The 21,110-nt window shown below is 48.1% G+C and overlaps 6 protein-coding genes across 6 annotated transcripts; 3 read left to right on the forward strand and 3 right to left on the reverse strand.

The window, feature by feature from the left end:
- Positions 1-2,677: 2,677 nt before the first annotated feature.
- On the forward strand, positions 2,678-3,866 carry N7518_009594 (uncharacterized protein; the record flags this gene model as incomplete). The annotated part of the gene is made up of 6 exons (XM_057190520.1): positions 2,678-2,764; positions 2,819-2,971; positions 3,028-3,209; positions 3,261-3,570; positions 3,624-3,675; positions 3,742-3,866. The coding sequence occupies 6 exons, from the start codon at positions 2,678-2,680 to the stop codon at positions 3,864-3,866; spliced, it is 909 nt and encodes a 302-aa protein (XP_057038176.1).
- A 70-nt stretch (positions 3,867-3,936) lies between these two features.
- Positions 3,937-5,727, forward strand: N7518_009595 (putative iron-sulfur cluster-binding protein; the record flags this gene model as incomplete). The annotated part of the gene is made up of 8 exons (XM_057190521.1): positions 3,937-3,957; positions 3,987-4,040; positions 4,178-4,423; positions 4,479-4,944; positions 4,998-5,352; positions 5,411-5,436; positions 5,489-5,611; positions 5,660-5,727. 8 exons carry the CDS (start codon positions 3,937-3,939, stop codon positions 5,725-5,727), a joined length of 1,359 nt encoding a protein of 452 aa, XP_057038177.1.
- A 374-nt stretch (positions 5,728-6,101) lies between these two features.
- N7518_009596 (uncharacterized protein) lies at positions 6,102-7,844 on the reverse strand (the record flags this gene model as incomplete). Its single annotated transcript, XM_057190522.1, has 1 exon — positions 6,102-7,844. One exon carries the CDS (start codon positions 7,842-7,844, stop codon positions 6,102-6,104), a length of 1,743 nt encoding a protein of 580 aa, XP_057038178.1.
- A 2,065-nt stretch (positions 7,845-9,909) lies between these two features.
- Positions 9,910-13,607, forward strand: N7518_009597 (uncharacterized protein; the record flags this gene model as incomplete). Its single annotated transcript, XM_057190523.1, has 2 exons — positions 9,910-12,721; positions 12,775-13,607. 2 exons carry the CDS (start codon positions 9,910-9,912, stop codon positions 13,605-13,607), a joined length of 3,645 nt encoding a protein of 1,214 aa, XP_057038179.1.
- Positions 13,608-14,261: 654 nt separating this feature from the next.
- Positions 14,262-16,018, reverse strand: N7518_009598 (MFS transporter; the record flags this gene model as incomplete). Its single annotated transcript, XM_057190524.1, has 2 exons — positions 14,262-14,552; positions 14,606-16,018. 2 exons carry the CDS (start codon positions 16,016-16,018, stop codon positions 14,262-14,264), a joined length of 1,704 nt encoding a protein of 567 aa, XP_057038180.1.
- Positions 16,019-18,935: 2,917 nt separating this feature from the next.
- On the reverse strand, positions 18,936-20,990 carry N7518_009599 (signal recognition particle receptor subunit alpha; the record flags this gene model as incomplete). Its single annotated transcript, XM_057190525.1, has 3 exons — positions 18,936-20,371; positions 20,426-20,708; positions 20,766-20,990. The coding sequence occupies 3 exons, from the start codon at positions 20,988-20,990 to the stop codon at positions 18,936-18,938; spliced, it is 1,944 nt and encodes a 647-aa protein (XP_057038181.1).
- Between the last annotated feature and the right edge of the window lie 120 nt (positions 20,991-21,110).

Here is a 21,110-nt window from a genome sequence, read left to right on the forward strand (position 1 = left end):
TCGCATGGGGTGCATCGGGGCTGCTGTGTTTTGCCGACCTAGAATATCCCGCAAAATACTTCACGACGGTGGTCCAGAATGAGCGGTCAGCAATTTATCACCTTCCATTCGATCTGATGTCTCCTCATGGCTCGTAAGATGTGGGTTCTCCAGCCGGTAGTCAAATTGCAAGAAGAACCGTTCAGGTGAATACCGACTCGATTGCAACGCAAAGAAAACCCAGCCTACAATATAAACGGCCTTACGACCAAGACCTACTTAGTATATCACATAGGCTTGCGGGTATAGGGTTCTCCCGAGGGCTTTCTCAAGATTCCACGATATTAGGCAGCGATCAAATGCCCCCAATCCACTCCACCGACTAGTGCTAATAAGGTCGGTAGCGTCGATGAACGACCAATAATGTGAGGACAATCGTGGGTTTTCGGGCGAAATCGCCATTTCAGTTTAACAAGCATCTGGAGAAGGAGATCCTCTTGGCAAAGGGTCAGGTAGCCAGGACTTCAGACTACAGAAATTTCAACGTCGAGTGAAGAGTGCAGCGAAGCAATCATTTCTATATGTAGTACCTGTTTACATGAGCACTTTCCAAGCAGTTATTCATTATATCCTATTACTGTATGTTCTATAATCACGGCGAGGTGGTAAATGACTGAGTACACAAAACAAGGAAGCAAAATGACGATATAGAAAGTGAGCCTTTCTGGTCGACAGAATGTTTTCATGCAGGTCTTGTAAATAACAAGGCGATTATCTTCTGTAAATCCTCACCCGACACTTCTACCTAATCCCAAGCATATCATACGAGAAACCTTCCATTTTCCAATCATACCTTTTTTTCAACATGCGCCAATTTCGCGTCCTTTTGCTCCTTCTGTTGATTGGCTTTGTGGCCGCTACAACGATCATGGTACCATGTGACCTAGATCAAGTCGCTCTGGAGAGTTTCTTACGGTGCCTCGATGGGACTGGTACTGACTACCGACTATATGTTAGCTCAAATGGTGAAATAGTAGTCATACCAGACCAGCAGCGGTGGATTGATACCAGCGGTATTAACTCTCAATTGATACAATATATGATAAAATACTCTGATCAACTCGATATCATGGCTAAATCTACAGCTATCCTGATAAGCAACATGATACAGCAGTACCATATAGGCAGGCTACGTATGACTCGCTCGCTAGACAGGGCGCCAAAGGACAAAAACCTAACAGGAATTCTCTACGTCGCCCGTCAATCAAAGGGGCGCTTGGTCATGCCATGCTGCGTGAAATATCACATTAACACTTTGGTTTTCTCGATATTCAACAAAGGCTGCGGAAATCATGTTTTCCATGCATTCTATACGCACATGTGCCATATTTTTTTCCCTTTATATGCCAGCATGGGTTTCGTAAAATTCATCAATGTTACCCGTCACCCCCTTGAAATAGAGTACCTCGTAAGGTTTGCTAGGGGAAACTATCTAGAAATTGCACTCTCACTGGTTAGCTCTTCAGGACAGAGTAAAATTAGCGATATGCTACAATGGCGGTATTCAACGGGCAGGATCATATCCGAGCCGCACAGGGAATATTAGGTTGGCACCAATATTATATTTGCATATATATCTCAAACAAAAGATCTGTATTAAGCAGCTTTGTGGTTTCTCTCTTTCTCTAAATATACGCAAAGAAATTGTGCGTACAACATAAAGCGTAAATGACCTGAGCTGGTCCAAATGGAGTACAAACAATGCAAACACACTAATTATGCGCATAATTCTGCTGACTTTGCAGATTTATGAATGATTTATGCAAGAGGCGATTACTACTGGTATGATCAAGATTATCTGGGTGGATGAACACGGCCAGAGCGTGTGGGATAATGTTGCCGAATCAAATACTTTAGAGGGTCCCTCTTTAGCTCTGGGGAACTATATGAACTATACCAGTCTGCCAGAGATCGTTACTTTCCGGGCTGTGCGGGGCGCGTTGATTATTAGATAGCAGATTCCTAGATCCAAAACCGAGGGGTTTGGAACACAAATTTTTTTCCTTAATCCTCGATTCTATCTTATATTTCCCATTTACTAGCCAAGAAAAACCCCTACTTCGAAAGCTCAGAGGTCCTCACAAAAAGCGGCAAGGTCTAGGAAACCCAAAGGAGGAAGTCAAGTACATAGGACCACAAATGCTTGGAGCAACTTTTGCTATCGGGCATTTTTGTAAAACGTTTCAATTTACTAATTCTCTCAATATCATTCATCTTGAAAATCTAGCTTGAGCACATACAGGCTAAAAATGCCTACTTGGGTATGGTATATGCCCTCGTAGATCCTTTGACTCAGCTCATAAAAGTCCCAGGACCCTGGAAATATTATGTCTATCTTTAGGGCCTTACACGGCTAGAACATCTCAGATCTGCGTGTGCCATGTGATCAAGCGTGACATCGACGGGACTCGATAACTCGTTTGGGAAACGATATACCGCATCTGTCCAGCACTCAAGGTTGGACAACCTTTTTGTCAACAAGAAACACATTTTTATCAATTCAGATCGATAAAACTACTGAAGCAAAACAAATCGATAGCGACATTTAATTCCGTCTCTTTCGCTGTCCCTGTCGCAGTCCACAACTCTCATCGTGTCTATTTGAAATTTAAATCCACTGGCTAATTTTATCGGCATCATGTCCGAGCTTGTTCGCACTTTACCTGCCTCCTGGTATTGCAGTCAGCCACTGTATCAGATGGAGCGGCGGGCGGTTTTTCTCAAAGTCTGTAACATAGTCTTCTCAGTTCTGGCAGTTGAAGACTAAGATGTGCTCTAGTCCTGGTACTTGCTCGGCCCAGTCACCAGATTCCAGGTTGTGGGCGAGCATGTCCCATACGAGATTGCGCAGCAGCCCATCTCTGGTGTTCGTACTTCAGGGGAGACTCTCAACCCCGTCGATGAGGAGCTGAAGGTTGTCTGCGCGAAAACGGTACGTGTGATCCAGATGAAATGTGAAGCCCCTTCTAAGCACTGTGCTATCTACAGGGCAAAGAACTGCGCAGTCATCTCACCCCCACTGGACTCCTCTTCTCAACTATCTCCGACGATGCTCCTAGTTTCCATGAATTCTTCCCAGAGCTCGAGGAGCTGCTCGGTAAAGTCGACTTCACTAAACTACCGCACCGTCGGAGCATCAACTATGAAGGCCGGTTTAACTGGAAGACCATGTAATATCTTACCTTGCCCTTTTCTACTGTGTTATTATTAACTTTCGTCAGGGTCGACGGATATCAAGAGTGTCTACACTGCCAATACACTCACCCCTCTTTCTCCAAATACTATCCGCCGACCTTCTACACCGTGCGGAACAAGCACAATTTCTCGCAGCATATTGCAGACCCGAACAAGTCAGATGATGGCCTTTTCCTGTACTTCTTTCCCAACTGCACGCTGAATGTCTATGGCGGTGGAATGTCCTGCTTCAGGGTATGTCCGACCGCTGACCCGCAGGTCACCCGGATGGAATTCGATTACTTCCATCTTGAATCTGGAGACAAGTTCGAAGAATACTTCAAATTCGTGCGCCAAGTTGCTATGGAAGACTTTGAGCTTTGCGAGAAGGCCCAGAGCAATCTGGCTAGGGGGTTTATCACGAGGGAATTCTGAACCCAAACAAGGAGAATGGCGTGTCTTGTGAGTTGGAGTTGTGGCTTCTAAAATTAGTTCATGCAATAATGCTAACACACATGTCGCCCTTAGACTACCAGAGACGGGTGTTTGATATGGTCTGCGAGCAGCATGAGTTTGACAGGACTGCCAAGGCAGCGAAAGATTCGGGACTGGAGGAGCATGTTGCGTCGTCGATGGTTCAAATGGCAGCGTAGTATCGCAGGAATATAATGATCGCTATTTTGATGAGATATGAGATATGAATGTGAATGCAACTATATCTTAATGCCTTGCACAGTACTCACCGTATGATAACAATAATCCCAACCATACAGGATCAAATGACAAGTCATCTGAGTGATACAGCCAGGAAATTCCAACCCAATCGGGTAATGGAGGCATCTGCGCTAACTGTGGAGATTGTAATGTGTGGAGGGGTAACATGTAAACCTCCCAGTGACAGTATATCAGTGCATGCCAACCACTTTCTAATATTCAGAATCGCAATCCTTTATTTATCATGGAGTCCACCGATACAGAATACCTAACATCTCTAACCTCCATCCTCGTGGCCGTCGTGACACTTATCTTTCTACTCCACCGAACATGGCCCCATTTATCTCAACCAAAAGCCGATAAAGTCACTGAATCTATTGAAATCTCCCCTCTAGATAACTTAGATTTGGCTGTTTCCAAAGAACCCGAAATCCCAGAAGGATGGTGGAGCGGTCGGGAAGTCTTCGAGCTCGAACGGCGTGCGCTCTTCAGCCAAGTAATAGAAATCCCAGTACGACATCACTGAACAGCTTCGCTAATGCGCATTCTAGACATGGCTCTATATTGCCCATAGCTCCCAGTTCTATAAGCCTGGCTCATATCAATCTTTCGAGATCGCCGGGTTCCCGGTGTTTCTCATTCGCGGTAAGGACGACAAGATCCGCGCGTTTCATAATGTGTGTCGCCATCGTGCGTATACTATTACCAGAAAAGAAACTGGTGCCTCGACTGTTCTTGGTTGTCGTTATCACGGCTGGAGCTATGATACCACTGGTCGGCTGGTGAAGGCTCCTCAGTTTGATGATGTTCCTGGGTTTGAGAAGTCGCAGAATAGTCTGTTTGAGGTTCATACTCATACCACTGATCAGGGGTTGATCTTTGTGAATCTCAATTCTGGTGAGCCGGCTGCATTTGACGGTGTGGCTTCGCGTTTGAGTGGATTGGCTGGTCTAGAAGGGAAATCTACTTGGGTTTCTGGCCTGACTTTGGCGGGAGACTTCAATTGGAAGATTGGAAGTAAGTAATTGATGTCAAGAATTGTTGGAAAAAAATAGCTGACAATTCAATAGCGCGATCTCGTCACCTCGATGCCTATACCAGCGAGCTACATCGTAGAATGTCTGAAATATCGAGGCCATCTCCCGTAATGAAGCTTTTCAGGGCCATTACGGGGAAGAGCACTCGGGAAAGGTCTTTTTTATTCCCGATTACACTTATTTATTCATTTCAGGATGCGGGTTTATGTCTTGCCCTTTCCTTCTTTCCTGCCTCTGAGTCGAAGACGCATATTCGCTACGACCTCTTCGCTCACTGCGCTGTCAATGAACCGGAAATTCAGAAGATAACCGAAGTATTGCAGAGCGTGGTGAAGAATTTAATTGGAGAGATTGAGCTTGAATATCAATCGATCCCCACCAAGCAAGGGTGAGTACTTTAAGCTATTGTCCGACAAGACCTGTTGCTAATTCTTATTTTTAACTAGGTCTTCGGGCGAGTTAAATAACACAGGTATGTATCTTGGATGTGAACTTCCTTTCTATTGTCTAACTTAATTAATCAGACACTCGTCAAATTTTGAGTCGACTCCAGGAGCATACAAAACTCGAACGGATCGAAGGGAGTCAGATCCTCCCAGCCATGCACAAGCCAGAAGGAAGCACTCTATTCCAAAAGGCAGACCAACGTGAGTGTTTTATTTCAAGTTACCTCACTGTTTACTAATTGGCAGCAGTTTGCAAAGAGCTAGACTGTGTTAGCGGTGGATCGCAGAGCGGTGCTTCAAGTGCACTTGACTGGTAGATTTGTCCAAATCTCATCCTTTATTTTGGTAAACCTGTTTATTTAACAATTGGACTGACATCTGGATGGATATTAATTTGAATAAGAGATGTTACGGAATAACTAGACAATGATCTGATTCGATAACTAGTTAATGTGAGACGGACAAACTTAGTAATCAAAAACACACAGGGTCACATGATCAGTCTGTAACAAGCATGAAAATGACGGTATCGATATTGAGTTTTGACAGTACCGGACGATAGGAATTCGAATCAAAACATCAACAACAACGTAAAACTTCAACATAAAGCAACGAAATGAGAAATAACATCATACACAGAAGCGTGTTCCGATGCTTCAACGCCGATCCTACCAGGCTGAGACACAACCTCTCAAATTCGACGATTCGATCCCATCCTACCCACATTCTTAGTGACCATATTGCTAGAATCCCTGATAGGACCAAGAGTCTGTCTGCCGCCACTGCGAGCAGTAACACGACTAGGCCTATTTCTCCTAATAGCATCCGCGAGAGCAGGATCCGACCCATTACCATTCTCCCTCAGCAACACCTCATGTTCCGAAATACTGCTTAGCTGAGGGCTCTTGGGATAGCGTACATTACGGCGGTTGCGCGAGCCATCCCGCGAGCTGCTCCGAAGCAGACGCGTGCCTGTACCGATACTGTGCCTGAGGATACCCAGATCATTATCGCGTATGAATGCATCCAGAGCCAGATGCCATTGACTCCCAGTCCAGTGATTAGACAGACGGCGGACGAGCGCTTGCATCTTGCGCACAGCAAGCAGCTCCATTACGTTCTGCGTGGGGTCGCGGACTCGGCCGTCGGCGAGCTTGCGCTTGTGTGATGCTAGTCCTTCGGCGATCTCGGTGCCGAAGATCTTGCCGTATTCGTTGGTGAATAGCTTATCGGGTAAGTGGGAGATGATGATAGAGAATATCTCGCCGCTGTGGAGGTGTGAGCTTCGAGCTGCGCAGATCAAGGCGTACCCCTGCGCGCCTCCGGTTAATCTGGGCTGCATGGGATCGCATTTCTGGCAGAGCCAATCGATTGACGCTGGCTCGTCGAAGCATGCGGCGTACATTAACGGGTTCATGTTTTCTGAGTTTCGGACCTCGGCGTTGAGCATGGAGAATTTTTCGAGCCAGGCCATGAACTCAGCTCCGGCGGGGTTGAAGGCTGCGGCGATGTGCCAGGAGGATTCTAGCTGTCCGCCGAGTTCGTGGTACTGGTGCTCGACGTTGCCGATGTTGATTCCGTGTTGGTAGAGTGCTTCTGCCACGGCGACGGGTGCGACAGCGCAGAACTCATGCATCGCTGCTTCGTGGAAGATTTTGCGAAGTTCGTCGATTGGCAAAAGTTTTGCCTGGCGTAGCCTATTCAGGGCAATCACGAATTGAGAAAATGCGCCGACACCGACGAGTGAGAGAAGGATGTGGTTCTCGCGGGTTTCTCGGATATCTCTGGGTTTGGTCAGATGTTGAGGATCTGCATTGCTGACAAGGTAGGTGAGCAGATCCATATTAGGACTATTCAGTCCTGCCTCGATCCAGCTTCTTCCTGATAAGTCATAGCCATTGGGCGTGACGATCCCGAAATAAACCAGGAACTCCAAGCAGGAAGAGCATTGCATTGCGGCATTGTATGCAGGGTGGGTCTTGAATGGATGATTGTCGGTTTCTCTTGGGAACGTAGTGCAATCCGACAAGTGTCCCATTGCATCTTCGTAACTCTTGTAAGACCGGATCAAATCCCTCCATTTTTCGACGGTCCCCGGCCGTCTGAACCATTTTTCCACACTCGCTTTGAGTGGTCCGTTGTGTTTTAGAAGTCCATGCATAGCGTGGATCTTCTTTTCTTCCATATATCGAACCCCCACTGAGAAACCAACCATTTTGTCAAATATGATATCGAGTGCCTTTTGAGGGAGATGGGCGAGAGGCAACTTGGTGGCCCATTGGATTTGCTGGGCTGCTGTTTTCCTGTCGACGTTGCTTGGCCAGGCAACCTGAAGCGTACCACCTTTGACATTTCCACTTTGCAACCGGTCGAAGATGACCCCCCAAACTGCTGGACCCCAAGAGTCCAGCACTTCTTCGTCGAAGCCAACCATGATAAAGTAATAGGGTTTATTGTAGATTTTATGAGGTCGTGAAGCCGTTGACACACAGCTAGTTTATATCTTTTTCATCTTTCCAACCCTTAATAATGTTAGTATGTGACAATCCTCTGCATTTTTCTTTGATCACAGGAAGCAAAGAGGATAAATATAGATTCAGGCGTAGTTATTGGATAAGGAGCAACATGAATCCTTCCTAAAAGGGTAGGCGAGGATGGTTCTAAGAGCACAAATGAACAAAGAGTCGAAGAACTAACTTGTTCTAGTTGATCAAAAAGAGTCGAGGACTCGACGAGGAAGAGGTGGCTTAGTGCCGTAGAACAAAGAGGTTCTTTTATGGCCCAGAAATTGCAAGATTTTGTGGTTTTTAGATGCAAATTGAAGTGAATTGTTTTCTGTTTTGCTTCTTACATATGGGAGAGGTCTACCTAGCTGCCCATAATCTCTGGTCTTAGTTTTACTTGCTCAAGCACTGCAATGTGTGTACCAGATACTAAATTGTATAAAGAAGATTCGTATGGAATTTGATAGCAATTTGCCTCTAAGTTCGACAAAGAAGGACAAAAAATACTATTGCAGAGACCTGCAGATGAAATATTACCTTTAGAGATAAATGAATAGCTGTATAGACTCTTGAGACGAAAAATGTTCGTATAAGAGACATGAGACATCAAGATACAAGTCAGCACTAAAAGCAGCCCCTCCTGTGCTATTATTAGTAGTGTCATGGCAAATCTTCCATGTTCTCGTATTTCACATCTAATTCTTCTACACTTCTAGACTTCTCGTTCCTGAAATGCTTATCCCTGAATATATTTAGCAACACCCCGCTCGCGAAACAATCAACATTCGTGGCTTAGTCCTACCACTCTGGGGTATCATGTTTGAAAGAGACAAATCTGGCAAAGCCTTAGGTTAACGCACTGGGCAAGATCGCCGAGTAGCTTGCCTAGATAGTCCAAACAAGGTCAAAGCGGGCGAGATTACGAGGATCTCTACGGAGTATCTTGGCCCACTAGATCCTCCTCGGGCTCTTCATCGGTATTCATATTACATATCATCGGTGGTACCAGGAGTCTAGAATTGCTTTCAAGTTTGGTGGGCGAGCTTTTCTATTATGAAAGCAAGGCGACGATGGGAAAACACTTGCTAGGGATGTGGACTCGAGCTACTTTCGTGCATGCGCAAATCATCCAAGTCCAAGCCCTACGTAAGGGCGATATTCATATAAGATGTCAGTTTTAAATTGGACCCCACGCGGTAAGGGAGGGTCTTCTCCATATGCGGAAAACTGGGGCCACTATAATACGATGTACATCCGAAACAGCTCCAGCTATTCACGGTCATTGGGGGCACCGGACAATCATGCATATACTCAGTATGTTGTGGATGTATTACAATTTACCGCATATCATTGGGGCGTAAACTCACTGCGCCGGGAGTACGGATGAACACGAAGCTCGATGCAACTATGGCTATAGAAATAGCTATTCTAGTAAGAATTGAATCAACACCTTTACTCCTTATCTTAACGACTTACGGGGGTGATCTTTTGACCCCAGGGTATCGCTGCGTAGCTGCAGCACACTAAGCCAATAATCAACAGACTAATCATGACGGTCTGCTTATTCGGCTGGGATGTGATTTTGAGAAACTCCATACTCTCCGTACAGACAAACCCTTGTACTCCGTAGGACTTGCTGATTTCGAGACGATATCAACCGGTCTGTGCCTGTGTCATGCGGTATTAGAGCATAATTCCCATTCCGAGCTTCTTTTCTATTTCCTCTTTGCAAACTCCTATACTTGCAAGAGAAGACAAAAAACATTTGGGTTCTGGTCTTTGTTCTACGCAGCCACAGCCGAGACGAATCATTTTCTACAAAGAACGCCTCCACGAGTCTGCTTCCACCAAACTTCGGACTGAAGGTATGTTCTAACGCAATTGACAGATGATTGGGGGCTTAGAGTAACATCGTGACATGCTAACAAAGGGCAAGAGCAGCCTATTCGGGCCAACAATGCCCCATGAATCAAGATACAGAAAAAGAGCTGAGATATGACTTATTGCCTGTCAATGTCACCTTCTCGGCGTCGTCATCCTTTAAATCAAAAGACTAAGACCTCCAATCAGAAAAAAATAGTTTTTCGTCCTCTGTCACTGAAGCTTCGAAGAAAACCCTTCGGTCTGGAAACTCGAGTCATAGTTCGGGCCACTGTTTCAGATCGATCGAGTCCGACAGTCAACAAAGACCTACGGACAATGCCAGTGCAGATTGCGGATACCACCCATGGCCCGTCTGGAGCAGTTTTAGAGGCCCCTTCGACACACATAGCATCCGATAGTGAAGATACCCGAGGCAAATCACACCACTTGGGTCTCAAAGAAGAATACACCACAAGCGAGTGCCTCGGGGACACCCAGTCTGCCTCCCCGCAGGAATCTTTGGGCACTATGATTGACTTGGAATCACCCCAGGATTCCGAAGACGATTCTGAAATTTCTCCATTGTCGGACCATCTCCCTCCATTGCGTTCAGTTTCCCGCTTGGCCCGCTTCTTTCCAGAGCTGTCCTCACACTTCTCCGTTGTCTCCCCGGCCAGCGCTGATTTCAATATGGACCGCTCGACGGGGCCCTCTTTTTTCGAACGGGAACTAGAAGAACGAGTGCATACTTTATATCACTCTGAAGGCTTCGCTCACGATGCACATAGATCTGCCAATCAACCGGATATCACCCTCTCGTCTTCTGGGACTGATGAGGCTTTGGATTGTACTTCATCATGCTATAGCCATCGCAGTTCGGTGACCAGTGTCGGCAGCACATTCTGGGGAGATGATGGACGATACCCTTATAGAACGGCCGATGCATACTCGATATATTCCCCCGTCGCCGCCGGGGTCTTCGACGATACCCACTCCATATGTTCTTCGCGGCCTTCCTCGCCCTGCCACCTGCACGTGTCAAAACTCGGATTCCAAATCCCCATCACTAAAAATGCATCAATGAACGACCACAGGAACAAGCCCTTGCCACTAGAACCATCCTTCGGTCCCAGTTCAGTCCCAAGCCGACCCGACTCCCCCCTTTCGGTAGTCTCACCACGCAAGTCACAGTGGTCAACGCAATTCTCCATGAGAGACTCGCTCTTCTCGTTGCGACAATCTACGGTGAGCCATGACGACTGGAAGCATTCCATGTTACACCAGTTGGATACCCACCGGCAATCCGACCATCCATGCCATATATGCGGACACAGTCAGCCTCAGCCGCAGCATCATAGTCAACGGTCAGATCTCGCTAGTCATCGAACTCGTCATGTCCCAACACTGTCGCAGGCCGCCGAGGAACTCGAAGATGCCCTTACGGGCCTGGCTGGTCAGGATTCTTCTCGCAAGACGCTGATCCTTGACGGGCCGCTGCAGATCAGCCGGCATAATGGGGACTTAATTGCTACCCGGCCCGCGCCCCTCCCCCCCTCCACGAAGCCTCACTCGCAGACACCGCAAGGGAAGTCGGCGAAGAACAGTCGGGTGAATACAATCATATCGAGGGGTTCGAGTCTAAGCAAAGAAAAAAGCTACAAACTCAGTAGGAGGGAGGGGAAGGACAAGGCCCGTCGATCGGGCAGGGAGGAAAAGGAGATTGACGAAAAGCCCGACACAAAGGAAATCAAAAAAGCAAAATCCAAGAAATCCTTCCTGGCCTTTCGCAAGCAAATGCAAACGCCCCGCGATGCAGTTAGCGTCAGCTCACGGTCGGAGGGCTCTCTCATGACATTGGAATCGCGTTCTGTTGATCCCCTCGATCTGCCCCCCACGCGCGACAGCCTGCTACTTCAATTGCCTCGTCTGCAAACGAATCCCGGGAATCCCTTCGATCAAGTCGAACAAGCACTGTTGTCCCCTCTCGCCATGGAGGTGAAACTAGAGAAGCCCATAGCCTCCAAAATTCGTCAGAGTTGGGCCCTGGTCTCGACTGCGCAGGCAAGCAGCGTCCAACTCGCCGAACAGATCTATGAACTCCCCGCGACTCCCCCGTCTCCTTCATCCGCGCTCGCTCCCAACACCAAGCGCAATGTCCCAGTCAATATACCCCTCCCCGAGGATATGCCGGTGGATTTGGTTCTGTCAATTATGCAGAACATCCACTCTCTAGATGACCTTTTCAACTTCGCTCTCGTGAACAAAAAGATCTACACCGCGTTCAAAGGCCGCGAGCTGCCCATGCTAAAAAACGCCCTGTTCAAAATGTCCCCGCCCGCTTGGGAGATGCGCGAGATGAGTCCGCCATGGGAAATGGAGTGGCAGCTCCTTCTAAATCCCGACTCCCAGGTTCCGGAATACACGCCCACGCTGTATCTGCAGAGGTACGCGCAGGATATCTACACCCTTGCCAAGCTGAAGGCGTTGGTCCTTGCGCGATGCTCGCCGTTCCTGCGTCGCGATACCATTCGCGGTCTGGCAGGTGTGGATAACACCCGCGCTGAAGAAGTCGACGATGCGTTCTGGCGGCTCTGGACCTTCTGTCGGATTTTCGGCAGTGGGAAGGGGCGGGAGAACGATATCGCTGGCCAAATGGACTGGTTGAAGGGTGGTGTCCAGGCGAAGAATCACTTCACCTCGACGTCGACGATGACGCAGCCTTTCGCTATGAATAATGTTCTGTTTGAACCGCCCGAGGGATTCGGTCGTGGGAATCTTTCCGGTCTATCGCAGAAGCAGATGTACGATCTGACGGAGATCTGGACGTGCATGGGTGTTCTGTTGCAGCCGCTGCATGGAAAGTGCATTGAAGCTCGCAAAGTCGGCATTTTCGATGGCATGAACGTCCCGGATGGTGATCTAGCTCGCGAGGAAACCGTTCTCGGTAAGCGAAACCAACATTTTTATCTATTAAGCACGGCTAACTCTCAAGTACAGAGGAATGGACTTCCTACATTCTCACTCTCGGTCTAGGCGCAGTCTTAACCCTCAGCTCGGTCTGCCCAGCCGACACCACCGCCGCCACATTCACAAAGGCGAAATCAATCGGTCTCGCGAAGTGGGAACCAACCGAAACCGAAGCAAGTCGCTCCTCATTCCTGAAAGAAGCAGTCTCGCGCGCCTACGAGCTCCAAGAACGCGCCCTCGACAGCCCGACCGAACTCAGCCCGCAAAGAACAAGCCCTATCGAAAATGACCACGAGATCCGCGAGCGTCAAGCCGGATTCGCCCACGAGCTCCGTCGCCGCCGTAAGCGCGGTTTCGATCCAGATACCACAGGCCGCTTTTCTTTCTCTGCTGAGCGCCCCATGTCGGAGTTCAGCACTATTGTGCATAATCTCAACGGGTCGATCCGAGATCACCGGCCCATTCCATCTGTACCTGCGATCGTTCTTGACAGGTCCTCGACTTCGACTGCTGGGACTACTCCTCGTACCCCGACTCACTCGTCTGATCATACTACTGGCTTTGCTGCGTTTTATACTCCTCCGCCGGCTATGATGCCTCTGCCTCTGCGGCCGCAGGTTCTGGACCCTGTTGACCGTGCCATTGATATGATGGTCAATGAGCTTGGCTTCAATACGCAAGATGCTAAGTGGGCTCTTAAGATTACCGATACTGGTGAGGGGATTGATGCTTCTGCTGCTGTGCGGTTGCTTCAGCGTCAACGGGAAAATAATCAGCGCAATCCCCTTGGTCAAGGCAATACCCCGCTGTCGGATGTTATCAAGCGTCAAAAGCCACAAGAGTCGGGCTGGCGCTGGGCTTGATTCGTGTTTTGACTGCTTTGTTTGTTTGGTTTTTTGGCATTTCCTTCACGCTATTTATCCATTATTTACTGTCACGATCGTTATGCTATATACCATATACCCTTGTTTATCTTTCAATTTCGAGTTCTCTTTGAATGTTTCAAAGGTCGTCTTTCGTTTCAACACTCCTTCAATTCATCTCTCTATCCAGTTTCGAATTGTGCTTATTGCTGTCTGGTTGATACTAATCTCTTGTTGTTAATATCCTTATGAGCATTTCAGCGAATAAATTCCAGTATTTTTTGCATACAAGGAAACATCTATTCCAAAAGTAATCTCAGCCTAGCTGAGTACTACTACAATAGTAGACATTCACCTTTGATGTCTTCACTCAGCTTTAATCTAACCATAAAGGGAAGTTTAAGGATCTCGAAACCCCAGGAATTGAATAGTATTCTTTGTCGGGGTCATTGCAACATCTCGAATAAAACCTCCAGGCTCAAGGTTGAATCGAACACCCGATTTTGTTTCAGCAAGTAAAGTAACAGCAAAAGCAATATCTATCATAAAAGAAAAGGGGGCTAATGTATATTCAAATGCAAAAACAGGCTGGAACGAAAGCATAAACTCGTCACATCGTCATGTCGGCACATTTTATAGGTTCGTGTATTTTAATCAAACACCGCTCGGCTCCTCGTCATCCGACTTTCCTGCATCGCTGTCCTCGCCCCAGCCCTCTGCCTCAAGTGAACGGCCACGGATGCCGAAGCTCAATATGAAGCCGATAAAGGAGACCGCTCCAAAAACTCCGAATGCCACAGCCTCTCCTTTAGGCTGCAACTTGGCTGTAAGGGAGAACAGTCCGCCGGAGAGGAATGGGCCCACTGCACGTCCGGCTGCGGAGAGAGTCTGTGCAAGGCCATTCAAGGCGCCGAGGACGGCATGGTTGGGTGCCGAGTTTGTGACCTAGGGAAATGATTAGCTTGAGTTCATAGGAAAAGCATATCGGAAGTTCTTACCAGGAGCAGAGCGCTGGTCAGACCACCCACGGAGGCGATGGTCTTGACCAGCAACACGAGGCAAAGCTCGGTAGCCATGATGGCGGACTTGCCAGTCAAACCTTCGCTAGATTTGCTCTTGTACCCAATGAAGGGCATCAGGATGAACGAGACAACAAAGCCAAATAGGCCTGCGCGGTAAGACCATCGATTGCCCATCTTGTCTCGCAGACGGTTGAAGATACAGATTTGGAAAATGATCGTCACGATTCCAGCAAAGCCTTGAGCAAGGCCGATCTCGGACGGGGTGAGTGACCGTCCGGCCGGAGGCTTGGCTTGCGCGAAGATTGGGAACAGCGAGTTGAAAGAGACATTGCAGAGAGCAAAGATCAGATATGTCAAGAGAAGTAAGAGTGTGTCACGAGTGAATATCTCATCCCAACTGAGTTCCTCTGAGTGGCCAAGAATGCTTGACATCTCAGACGCAGAATCTAGATCACTGTCGTGACCCTCGGTTTCTGAATCGCGGTGGTTGTGGGGGTGTATCGGTTCTTGAGAGACCTCCACATAGGTCGGGTGACGGGAATTGCCAGTGAACTGCCATAGCCATGCGAACAAGCTGCGCACCTTTTTGCCGATCTTTGGGAGACTGTCTGCATCTTCGAGGCTCTCTTCCAGGAAAATAGCTGTGAAAACAAAGTCCACCAGAAGGATAACAGCGGACACTATATTTGGCGCGAGATAGGGATACGGATTTTTGTTGCCAGTAAAAGGGTTGGTCTCAAAAACGAGGAGGCCTCCTAGGAGTGGTCCTGTTATACCTCCAATTCCATACAACACCGGGAGGTAGGTAAAAGCCTGGGACTGATTGCGACGGTCGGTGATTTCTCCGAGGCAGGTGGACACCAAACCCTGGTTTCCATTTACCACACCCATCAACGCTTGCACAACTATAGCTTGTACAAGAGTCTTGCAGAATCCGAATGCAAGGAAACACAGCGCAGTCAGAAAGGTGCCAAGCAGGATCACTGGCTTGCGACCAACACGGTCCGAGAGCCAGCCCCAGAAATAGTTTGTGCTAAACTGGGCCAGCGCAAACGCCGATGCAATGCTGCCCACGTATACGCCCACCTGGGTCGATTCCACTTCGGGGAATGTCGAAGCCATGTCCGGGAGGTATGGACTGATCGAGTTCAACGCCGTTTGCTCCGCCAGTGCAATTATCGCTAGCACTGCCATTTGCCTCTTCGGCAGCGGTGATGCCTTTGGTGGGGGAATAGCGATCTCATTGTGGGTATCGTGTGAGCCATCCCCAGAGGACTCGGACTGGCCCGAGTTAGGTCGCCCACGGGACTTGGGCGGCGGAGTATCGAAGGTGTGGTAATGCTGCGTGGAGGAGCGGCGATTGAGCGAAGCCAGGTCTGGACCCGTCATTCTGGCGACACGCCAGCAAAATAAATATTGAATGAAGACTTGTCACAGCTAACCATGCGCTTGGGGTCGTGCTGAAAGTCTGGTTGTAGACGCAATGTCGTGCGAGAGCTTCTTGGTATAAGTTTCAACCTGCGCGGATGGAATATTTGCCTAGCCAAGAGGACAAATTTGTAGATGCAGGTCTAGGTCGAGAAACAAAAATTGCCGAGAAGCTTTGGATGGTCGAAGTTGGCTGCAAAAGATCTCAAGCCGGATCAAGCCCTGGAGAAACACAATGATGATGTAAGCGATGTTGCAGATCTATGCTGAGTCATTTGATCTAGGCAGCCCTAGAGCGAGCACCTGGGGAGCTAACTGGTTAACTGGGTAGTGGTACGGAGTACAATTATTCATTTGATTTACCTGCCCAGGTGCATGAGGCTTGTCGATTCCTTATTGGCTTATATGTTCATAGCCCTTGCATGTGTCGATCTTGTGTTACAATGCGTTAGTGCCGAGGCTCAACAAGTTATTCCAGCAGCTATAACTTGATTTCCTTCTATCCAAGACCAAGTCAGTAAAATCAAGGATATTTACGGGGACATGACAGGACCCGCTGTAGCAGTCAGGATCATACAGTTTATTAGGTGGGCCCACCTATGTAGGTATCATACTGATGTGATTTGTAGGATTCGCCATAATCCCCAGAATATATAACTGGAAACACCCCTTGTATGCATAGCATTAATGGCATCCATGTAATTATCATTAGCTTTTATAGCCTCCCTCAAGGGATACGTATGTAAATCAGTAATGCAGACACATATATCGTCAACATATTACCCAAAATACAAATTATACGACTCGAAACATGGCGCCCCTTGCTTTATCATGTATCTTAACTCTATATATTACACCACAGCACCAAATGACGGTAATAGAGCCACTGAAATGGCTACTTTTGACGCCATTTCAACATACTCAAAACATTGCTAAGGAATAATCGTGGGCAAAGGCCCAAGGCCAAGTAAGGATTTCTTGAGGATAGTCAGTTAAGAAGAAGATCACAACATGTGCCAACCACTGACAATCCAAGAATGTGAAGGCGAATCCAAAAATGCCCCGACTTGATACACATGTATATAAACAGCTAATTTCCTAGACGTATCCTTCTTTCGCTGTAACTTGGCCCGGTTCATTCACCGTGATAATCGTTTATTTCGATTTCGAAAAACCCTCTTTCTGTCGAAGCTATTGTTCTCGTCACGAGACTTTTCCAAAGATCAGCATCAACTTCTCTTCCCTAGACCACAACGTCGATGTCTATTAGGAACCCCTGGTCATGGGCACGTTTCAAATTCTGTCCAATTATCGACGGCTGCTACCAGCCTTCTGATATTATTCGGATCTTCTTCTTCAAAGGCATTATATTTAAGACAAGGACTACGAACACACTATTATCAAGCAACACACTCCTCGCTAAATTACCGCAGGTATGTTTACTGCTGGCCGCAATTCCTAACCAGCTTGTGTAAATTACTGTTTGGTGATAAAGTTACATTTTGTCGGCGCACTCGATATGATAGCCTTCGATGTCTGTCGTACTTGGTGATCACACGCCAAGACGTCACCGGCTATATCGAGATATCACTCTGCCTTAAGCAGCTTGTCCTGCCGTAGAGTCTTATACTAGTTGGAATATTAGTTTGGCTAGAGATGGATCAACATGCTAACGACCTGTTCGTACTCGGATCCGCAAACGAGTCGTTGCGTCCACTGGTAGTGTTAGAATGATCACTTCCTTCTAATATGGTAAAGTACTTGACTTGATATGTGCTAGCACACCCAGAGGAGAGGAATAAAAGAGAAGAATGATTGATTCTATATAAACAAACAGAGAGCTACTTATCTAGATCCTATTGAACAAGACTGATAGGGTAGCGTTCAACGATACGTAGTTCGGCCTGAAACCTCCACCATCGCCACTGACATATATAGCTGTCAACTCCTAGTCCCTTGGGTTTGCATTTACCGATAGCTGTGCCATGTTGGCAATTCGGTGATATCCCCCAACCCTGCATCCACAATGGTCCACTCTTCCTATATGTAGTTCCGCCAGCACCATCGGTATCCTTGATCATACGCCACATATCTGAACATAATGATCTCTCATTTCATGCTCTTGGTAACTCAGCAACCACCCCCAAAAACTAAATCACCACACACCCTACTGCATACCACCCAACCAGCCGCTAGTTGAACCACATCTCCTCTGACAATAGAGCAAAAAGAAAGCCACGAGGGCAAAAAGTACTGACCGACGCAGGGATCGAACCTGCAATCTCTTGATTCGTAGTCAAGCGCCTTGCCATTGGGCCAGCCGGCCTTGTTGAGAATCTGGACAAGTTTGGATATATGGGGCAGCAGAGTTTTTAGGGCAAGGCCCCACTTAAAATGTCCCAATTGGGATTTTCATATGTACCGGGTTCAGAAGCCATTCTCTCCACCAACCATGGCTACAACATATATCAGATCACCTTCAACAGTCTCAGGGTAATTAAAGTCCAAAAAAGAAGCGACGAGCCAAAATAAATGCGAGATCTGCACCGAGATAGTTGAAAAAGTGCAAAAAGAAATCTCTCCCTCGGGGAATCGAACCCCGGTCTCCCGCGCTTATCGGTTTTAATGACAAGCGGAAATCATCACCACTAGACCAAGGAAGAATGCGATGGCCGAGTTACTGCTCGGCCACTTGGCTGGTTGATGGCAATTGCAGCAGATTGTGGCTTTATATGTGATCAGGAAGTTGACTGTACAGAGATTCTGTTTTTTACGGAGTTCATTATACGAGACTATAGCAACATGATCGCAGGTAATAAAGTAAGGATTTATATACAGCTAAAAAATAGAAATAACAAACTAGGATATCAAGTCGTCCCTACTTCATCAGCAGACTAACAGCCCAGGGAACACTGAGCCCTCGCAGATCTCCATAATGTTGTCCAACGCCCAGGAACACAATGGGAATTCCCGTGGCATGGACCATGCTGACCAGTGTTCCCACCATGTCGCCGACAGTGTCACATTTACTGATAATGAAACCGTCCAAGTTCCTACCGGTGCCAAATGCCTGGTTGAAGTTGCGAGCCTGCATGACACTGTCCGTGCCGACCAGAGCCTCACCAACCATGAAAATCTTGTCTGGGTTAGCGAACTTGGCGAACTTCTCAAGCGAGGACATCAGCCGCTGGTCGTTATGCCGACGACCGGCAGTGTCGATCAGGACGACATCAAACTTATTGGCCGCAGCGTATTCGACTGCATCCTTGGCAACGTTGGCTGCGTCCTTGCCGTAGCCCTTCTGGTAGATCTCCACATCGCCTGCATTTTCGCGGACGCTCAGTTCCTTCAAGCGGTCAGCGTGGACGCGGAGCTGCTCCACGGCACCGGAACGGAAAGTATCACAAGCGGCAATAAGAACACGGTACTTGTTTTGAAGCAAGAAGTAGCAGATCTTGCTCAGGTTGGTCGACTTTCCAACGCCGTTGACGCCAACAATAGACATGACATATGGACGAGGCGCCTGCTGCTTGGTGGTGGGAGCGACCACAGCGTTAATCTCGCGCAGCAAATCCAAAGAAGAGGTCGGTGTCAGGATCTTCCGCAGCGAGGATTCCATGGCCACATGCAATGCGGCATCAGTACTCTGGAAATTTCCAGTCTTCTTGCCAATCATCTCAAGCTTGACTCCCTCGCAGAGCCGGACAACCGCTTCACGGGCGACATTCTTCTTCAAAAGATGTTCTTCCATCGCCTTGAGAGGCTTCTCGAGATCAGATTCTGTCAGAACCTTTCCTCCGACGATGTTACGGAAGAAGCCACCAATTGCGTTGAACCTGGAGCCAACGACACCAGATGAAGCAGTGCCCTTGGACTTTTCCGCATCAGCTTGGTCCAGGATGGATTGAACTTCCTCGCCCAACTCTTTCAGCACGAATTGGCCCTTGCCAGTTCGACGACCCCAATCCTCCTCGGAGACAGCCTCCACCGCAGGGGCAACGGTCTCTCCTTCCTCCGCAGGGGCAGAATAGTCGAGGATCTCTCCGTCATCCTCATCTGCCATCCCACTGGCATCCCATCTGCGCATCTTCTTCACAGGGGTCTTGACAGGCTTTCCCTTCCGGGCTTCATCACCAGACGATGCGTTGGCGTTCGAATTGGCAGCCTTACGGGAACGTCGGGAACCACGACCTCCAGGCCCGGCTTTCGCTGTAAGAAGATGACCCTGAGGGGTCGAAGACCTAGAAATTTCTGGTGTAGCTGGTGGCGTACCCTCATCAGAGGTCGCCCCGGCTAGCGCAGCTCTGGGCTGCGCTTTAGGATCGTCAGCATGCGCTTGAACCAAGTCTGGGGTTTGTCATTCCATACCTTTCACCAGGCCAGGCACCGGTGGCGGCGGTGGGCCTCCATTGTCCGACGAAACAAGCGGGTCTTTCTTTTCACCCGTCTCTGGCACATGTTCTTCTACAAATCCACCAGTGTTGTCTTCAAGCTCCCGAACTTGCTGTTCAAAGTATTGATCGAACCGATAGGTCTGGATTCTCGCGCGGTTTCCCTTCACTTGGTCCTTGTAGAGATCAATAAAGATGGTTGAAATGTTCTCAAGAAGTTTGTCTATCCAGCCAAGGTGGAGTAGCGATTGGTAGACGGCCTGCATAAACCCAGAGTTAGTCGAAGCAGCGAGCGCATGCGCATGCGACAGACATACCACGAAGATCAAATCGAATTCCTTGACTCTCTTCCATTTCAGTGTATATTTCTCCTTCTTGTATGCCGGCGAGATCCCATTAGTTGTAGCATTCTGCGGCACGACCTTCTCCTCGATAAAGACATCGTTGATCAGGCTGTTGATAACATGTGCGCCCACCGGAGCGTACGCCTTAGACCAGAGCACCACGCCCGAAGTCGTTAAAATTTCAAAAGCCTCCAACATTTCGAGTATCTCCGGCAATTTATCGACGAATGTGAGAAGCAGATAATAAATGTAGGAGGTAAAAAAGCCCGGTGTGACTTGTTGGTGGCGGAACGGGCGAAGTTGGGGAGCTCAGAGCGG

The sequence above is a fragment of the Penicillium psychrosexuale genome (assembly GCF_028828465.1).
Source record: "Penicillium psychrosexuale strain IBT 29551 chromosome Unknown utg000005l, whole genome shotgun sequence".
NCBI lineage: Eukaryota > Fungi > Ascomycota > Eurotiomycetes > Eurotiales > Aspergillaceae > Penicillium > Penicillium psychrosexuale.